We start from the raw sequence: 6,937 nt of genomic DNA on the forward strand, positions 1-6,937 counted from the left end.
TCGCTTCCCCAATTAGACGGCGATGGCATGATCTGTCAAGCTTGAAGCAGGACCCCCTGTATTAATGACTTGCCTGAAAGGTGCGTGAATGATACTGCCTGCAGCCAGCTGGACGCGGACGCCGTAGGAAACAGGGCTCTTCTTGCTTGGAGTGGCGCATGTGACAGACCGGATGGCGGCAATGCTCCCCCCCAGAGAGAAGCGGCGCTCCAGAAAGTCCAGAAGGTACTCCGCTATCTTCACTGCACCGACAGGGGTAAACGGCGCTAAGAAATAATCAAGAAGACGCCATACCCCACGGTTTTCTGCTCCTCGGGATCCAGCCGTTGGCTCTGCTTACCACAGCAGTTGCACAGCAAAGACCCTCTAGCCTCTACTTTCCTGACCCCGGCCGCCCGTGATGCTCTTGCTGTGGCGTTGTTAACGTCGGAACCTTCCAAAGTTCCCAACTATTAGCCTTGATCTTCGTCCGGTCCCCCAGTCTCCAATTCCTTTTTTCTTCTTGAGCCCCCTCGTTCGCATTCCCTTCTACTCCGCGCATTTATAAATTGGAAATCGCACCCACTCGGATTTGGTCTCCGTTTTCCACGATTTCCACCTTCATTGCTTGCCTGTCGCGAATCGTATCACACTACCGTGCCGAGTTCCAACAACGGCAGCAGACAAGATGCCCGGCAGCTCCCGCATTCCCGCAAGCTTGCGCGAAGGACTGAACCAAGTCAAGCGTAGCCGGCAAGCGAGTCCCTTGTTGGTCCTGAACCTCGACCTGTGAGTTGCTAATGCTTCCATCTTTCCACTTCGGCAAGTGTCCCGAAGTTACCTCGGCATCGGCTAACCTCGAGGACTCCCGGGCCGTAGATTGCGCAACATCATCTTCTTCCTCTTCGTCTGGCGATGGACGCGCAAGACGTTCCTGAAGCTCAAGGGCCGCGGCCTGATTGGCAGTATCGTCGAGATCTACATTGATATCCGCAGAGTCCTGTATGGCTACTTCCTGCGCGCCCCCGGCGTCCGCGGCCAGGTCCAGAAGCAGGTCAACGAGAGCATGGCGAAACTGCAGACCAAGATGATCCCCGCGAACCTCACCCGATACCTGACCCTGCCGAAGGAGGGCTGGTCCGAAGACGACGTCCGAAAGGAGCTTGATACCCTGGCGAACATGGATCACACGAGATGGGAGGATGGCTTTGTCTCTGGCGCCGTCTACCACGGCGAGGACGAACTGATAAAGCTGCAGACTGACGCGTTTGGCAAGTTCACCGTCGCGAACCCAATCCACCCGGATATCTTCCCGGGTGTGAGGAAGATGGAGGCTGAGGTTGTTTCCATGGTTCTGGCCATGTTCAACGCTCCTCCCGGCGCTGCCGGTGCCACCACGAGCGGTGGTACTGACAGTATCCTGTCGGCCTGCCTTGGCGCGCGCCAAAGAGGGTACTTTGAGAAGGGAATTACTGAGCCTGAGATGTACGTTTTCTCTGTGAAACTTTGTTCTCGTAGTCTTTCTTACTGACGCGCATCAGGATCTTGCCCGAAACCGCCCACACTGCGTTCCGCAAGGCCGGTGACTACTTCAAGATCAAGATCCACTACGTTGCCTGCCCTGCGCCCAACTACCAAGTTGATGTCCGCGCTGTCTCCCGCCTGATCAACAGCAACACAGTTCTGTTGGTCGGATCCGCACCGAACTTCCCTCACGGCATCATCGATGACATCAGCGCTCTGTCCAAGTTGGCCGTCAAGAAGAAGTTGTGCCTTCACGTCGACTGCTGCCTCGGTTCCTTCATGGTTCCCTTTTTGGATAAGGCCGGTTTCGAGACCGAAGTCTTTGATTTCCGTCTCAAGGGCGTCACGAGCATCAGCTGCGACACCCACAAGTATGGATTCGCGCCCAAGGGCAACTCAACAGTTTTGTACAGGTCCGCGGAACTCCGCAAATACCAGTACTACGTGTCGCCAGATTGGTCTGGCGGTGTGTACGGTTCTCCTGGCATAGCCGGCTCCCGTCCAGGTGCCCTGATTGCCGGCTGCTGGGCTAGTTTGATGAAGGTCGGTGAGGCCGGTTACATTGACGCTTGTGTCAAGATTGTCGGCACTACCAAGAAAATTATTGAGAAGATTCGCGAGACCCCGGCGCTGGACAACGAGTTGGAGATATTGGGAAAGCCTCTTGTGTCCGTTGTCGCCTTTACCGCCAAGAACCTCAACGTTTACGACATTGCCGACGGCATGTCAGAGAAGGGATGGCACTTGAATTCTCTTCAGAACCCTCCCGCGATCCATGTCGCTGTTACTCTGCCAATTACCAAGGTCTACGAGAAGTTGTTGACTGATCTTGAGGCCGTTGTCGAAGCTGAGAAGGAAAAGGAGAGAGTTCGCGCCGTTGAGGGTAAGGGTGTCAAGGGCAAGGCCGTCGGTGACTCGGCTGCTTTGTATGGCGTTGCCGGATCCCTGCCGAACAAGAGCGTGGTTGTTGACTTGGCCAACGGTTTCTTGGACTTGTTGTACAAAGCATGAAGGAGGAAGCAAGAAAATTGGTTGGGAGTTTTGTAAGTGGATTAGCTGGCGAGCACTCGATCTCGATTCGGGTTGGACAAAGCCCCAGTAACATATAACGGTGTAACATATTTATCTATCCAGCGTCTTTTTGATTCTCACCGATATCGCTCCCACTTTGCACTGCTGACCATGCGAAGCTTACCGAACTAATGGGGATTGGCTCGCTGTTACTCAGTAGTGTCCAGCTCGAGGATCGGGACGGGGCGAACGGGACCCCCACATGTTCAAGACATGACCGAGTGTGTTCGTTCGGAGCTTTCCTGTCCTCTCCCACGGGCCGAGTTATCTCATTTTCTGTCGGGTCTTTTTTATCTTCATGGGAGGTTAGGGTTGCCTCAGGCCTACCGCTCTGACCACAATTCGCCAGCAAACGCGAGTGCAGAAGGACTGATTCGTATTCATTGGCTGCCAAAAATCGGGATATGATCTCGATTGAAGCGGCCTGCCGCGCGGACATGCGAACCAGTTTTCTCTCAAGAATTTCGGTAGACGCCTTACCGCGGACGGCCAGCGGGACATCCGGAGCGTCACGGCCCAATACCGGGGGCCACCCATGGCATCGTTCTTTGTCTCCTGCACTTACATGCAGCATCCCACACCGCACTATCGAAAGCTTCCGCATCACATCCAAAGAGCCCTCTCCCCTCCAAGCTACGTCTCAAGTCGAGGCCTGTGGTCTTATCGGGGACCGCTTGGTGGCACCGGCAACAAACTCCAAGAAAAACTTAGCGATGGGACGCCCGCGCTGACTGTCGACTTAGGGCCAACGAGCAAACATGGCGTCGCCTGACTTGGATTGTCCAACGCGATTCAAGCTAAGATATCTTGAGCGACACGGAAACCATGACTTGGGACACAGCAACTCGAAACGACGGGAATAATGATATTTTGCTATAGTTTTCATCCGAGGCGGAAACTTTCAGCTTCCCGAACGCGTGTGGCCTCAAGAACGAAACCCTCCCGATGTCATCGCATCCTTTGGTGAGGGCCATATCCTGAACACCCTGACGTGGGAGAATCCCACCAGACGACCTTCTTTTTCCATCTCAGCTCCCTTCGGTGACGCATCGAAACGCTACCGATGTGCCGTGTACCAGGCCATGACATTGCCATCCAGATAACTTTGCGGCCCAATGAGACAGGGATGGGCCTCGTTGGAGAAACGGTGCACGGCAGAAAAAGGGCAACTTTGTGTGGCCTCTACGCTGCCTTCGCCCGACTACTTTGTACGAGCTACCACCACGTACACACAGCCTGCTGATTTCCCTTTCTTCCTCACATCTATTATGCCATTTTCTCCCTCCTATCGCATGGGTGAGGGGAACACCACATTCTTATCCCTCGCATTTTGAAAATGCACTTTTCCGCATCACTCATGCCGCTCGTGGTGTTGCCTCCGTGATCGACCCTTTCATACCTTCGTGCTGCACCTTATCAACCCACCTGACGCGAGGGGAAATAGATGTCAACATCTCATTGGGGAGCGCTCTCAAGTGTCCCATCGGCGTCCGAAGAGGGCATGGGCCTATAACTATTCCCGCCTTTTCTGCTGTTCATCTCAGCTCCATTTCGGTCTGCCCCTTTTCGTCGTCCATTTGCTCGGTATATACGGCTACTCTTCCTTTCGCGCCAACAGCCCAATCGCTTTGGTTCCCTCCCAATCCTACGCCTACTGTCTCTTGTTTGCCATCGCACAAACGATCTGGTCTGAGCTTTCTCGGAAGTTCGCATGCTGCGGCAGACGGCATATCCAATACCAACAACATCGGCAACCCGCCATGACTACCACCCCAGCTGGCAAGACCGTGCGGCCAAGGCTGAATACCACGACGAACTGGTCCCTGCCGAGAGATCAAGCGGGCCGCCCGGAGCCGGAAGAGCTTTCCCCGCTGTCACCAGGACGGGCTACTGAGGAGTACGGCTGGGGACAACAAAAGGGGAGCCATGGTCACGGAAACCGAGTGGATGAGCAGCAGCAGCAGCAGCAGCAGCAGCAGCAGCAGGGTCCAGAGAGTTTGATTATGGAGACTCTCACTTCGAGACCTCGCGATAGTCTTGGTAGCGTGCCGTCTGATATGTTGGAGGAGTTGAGGAAGATTATCAAAGAAGAAGGTCAGTTTTGTTCCAAGGTGTCTTTGAAAGGCTGGAGTTTACTAATGATGTTGTCCAGTTGCCCAAGTTGCTCAAGTCGTTCAACTAAAGACCAATGAGACCGGCAACCCCGTCGACGCAGCTCGGTTGTCCCCCTTATCCAGCCAGAACTCCGTCTTCCCTCCGGCGTACCCCAGCCCGCCGCCTTCCATCATCGACGCACACGGCGCCTCCAAGACCTCCTCGCCTAGGGATTACAGTCCGGAACTCGCCCACGTGAAGGCTGCGTCGGCGCCTCCTCCGCAGCAGTATCAGCCGTCGCCGCCAACTTCGTTTCCCGTACCAGCACCTCAGTCCACCCCGCCCATCAGTCCTCAGCAAAGAGGGGTTCACTTTCGAAAGAGGGCACCGCCGGTCATTCATTGCCAACCGCGTGTTGAGACGGATAACGAAGATGATGTCTCGCCGACTGCTCCTGCATCGCCGCGAGTTGAGTTGAGTAGTGTTGACAAGGCGTGGGGTGTGTTGTTTGATTCGGAGGGATATCCTACCAATCGACTGAATAGCGTGCTCAGAGGTCTCGCTGACTTTATGGTATTATCGTCTGCCGTCCTCTCCATCACTTTGTATTTGGCTGACATGAACCTCAGATTGCGGAGTTTGGGCCACCAGAGACACTCGTCGTCACCCCTGAGAAGATGCTGACGTTGTACACCAAATACAAAGTTGAGCCTGAGAGGTTCCAATATGAAGGTAAGGTGAATTTCCATTGATGGTCCAGAAATACATGCTGACGTATTATCAGACATCTTCAAGTCTCGGTCTAAAGATGCTTTGGAGCGAATCGAGTTCTTATATCAAGACCTTGACTGCCAATACCACCTCGTCCAGGCCGCACCCAGATCTCACCCCAACATCCCCGGTTTAACCCCCGCAGGCTTCGCCAAATGGATGATCAGCAATATCCTCGCCTACCCAGACTCAGAAGCCAGGCGTCTGCACGCCATCATGACCGCCCTCCCCATCAACGCCGACGGACCCCTCCTCAACGGCAAACCCGAAAGACTCCCCAGACAGCTGTCCCGGCACCTCTTCCCAGAGACCCATGATAAGAAGGTCCGCAAAATCACCGACGAGGCAATATGGGATTGTCTAGAGGACGTTGCGCCGCCCCTGCCGTCCATCCCGAAGTCTCGACCGGGCCCACCGCCCCAGGACGCGGCTAGGCTCCCCGAGGCTAACACGCATACCCGCCGGTCCGGAAGCGACCTCCTCAAGCGTCCTGCGTCCCTCCCTCACCGTTCGAGGACGTATGATCGCGGTAATCACCGCGCCGAGCCGCATCCGGCCCGTCTCCCGCGAGCCAACTCGGACGCGGGCGGGTCCCTACCTAGACATCGTGACTTGCCTCCCCCTCCGGTTGGTCGGCACTCGACTTCGTCTCAGAGACAGCGGAGCCCGCCGCCTACGAATCGGTATACCGCGTCTCTGCCGTCCATCTCGCAGCACCATGTCAGCAGTGGTGGCGGTGCTGCGTCGCCTTCGCCTTCTTCGTATGATATCCGTGGTGGTGATGCTAATTACGGGGTGTATTCTGGTCGAGACCGGGATGGGCATCGGGGCTCGGATTCGAGGGATGAGTCGCCGCGGTCGCCGGGGAGTGGAAGGCGCGGTGGCGGTGGTGGTGATAGGGGTCCGACGTGGGAGGATGTGTATAGCCGCAAGGGGTCTGCTGGTGGAAGGGGGTCGAGCGTTGATGGGGGGTCGCATCGGTCGTTCCGGTGATTTGGAACCTTGATGTTGTGTGTTGAAAGATCTGTTCGAAGCCACTGACGATAAAGAGAAAGGATTTGGAGGGGGGTGAATGAAGATATGACAGTAACGACTTATGCCATTCTCTTTTGTCATGGGATGGTTGGGTCCCGTTCAGTTTGCTTACAAGTTGATCAAGCGAGGGCTGTACGATCTGAAGATATCTGTATTTAGTAACGTAGCGCTGGATAGGTTTCTTGCCAAAAATAGTCTGTTTACTGACATCTTGTTCTAACGTGTTCCCATTATAACTCATAAAGCGCTGGGTCCAAGGTCTTCAATGTAGAAGACGAAGTTGACAGCGTGCGACCCAGGATTGAGTACACTCATACAACCATGACCATCTTTCGAGAAAAGCAAAGATCCATCTTCAACTCTGTCTCATATAAGGGTTGATTCTGCTACTCTGCGTCATAAGACTGGAAGCTTGGGGGGGGGAGGGCTTTTGTATCTTCACTATAGACGAATTTCATTCTTG

At 54.9% G+C, this 6,937-nt stretch overlaps 3 protein-coding genes across 3 annotated transcripts; 2 read left to right on the top strand and 1 right to left on the bottom strand.

The window, feature by feature from the left end:
* Positions 1–667: 667 nt before the first annotated feature.
* On the top strand, positions 668–2,514 carry BDP81DRAFT_313731 (pyridoxal phosphate-dependent transferase; the record flags this gene model as incomplete). The annotated part of the gene is made up of 3 exons (XM_060583919.1): positions 668–768; positions 859–1,464; positions 1,521–2,514. 3 exons carry the CDS (start codon positions 668–670, stop codon positions 2,512–2,514), a joined length of 1,701 nt encoding a protein of 566 aa, XP_060448332.1.
* Positions 2,515–2,572: 58 nt separating this feature from the next.
* Positions 2,573–3,434, bottom strand: BDP81DRAFT_182377 (uncharacterized protein). Its single transcript, XM_060582298.1, has one exon. It carries the CDS (start codon positions 3,176–3,178, stop codon positions 2,630–2,632), a length of 549 nt encoding a protein of 182 aa, XP_060448333.1. The 5' UTR covers positions 3,179–3,434; the 3' UTR covers positions 2,573–2,629.
* A 900-nt stretch (positions 3,435–4,334) lies between these two features.
* Positions 4,335–6,432, top strand: BDP81DRAFT_391796 (uncharacterized protein; the record flags this gene model as incomplete). The annotated part of the gene is made up of 4 exons (XM_060587592.1): positions 4,335–4,668; positions 4,727–5,241; positions 5,298–5,400; positions 5,453–6,432. 4 exons carry the CDS (start codon positions 4,335–4,337, stop codon positions 6,430–6,432), a joined length of 1,932 nt encoding a protein of 643 aa, XP_060448334.1.
* Between the last annotated feature and the right edge of the window lie 505 nt (positions 6,433–6,937).

Source organism: Colletotrichum phormii, assembly GCF_030913505.1.
Source record: "Colletotrichum phormii strain CBS 102054 chromosome Unknown BDP81scaffold_5, whole genome shotgun sequence".
Classification (NCBI taxonomy): Eukaryota; Fungi; Ascomycota; class Sordariomycetes; order Glomerellales; family Glomerellaceae; genus Colletotrichum; species Colletotrichum phormii.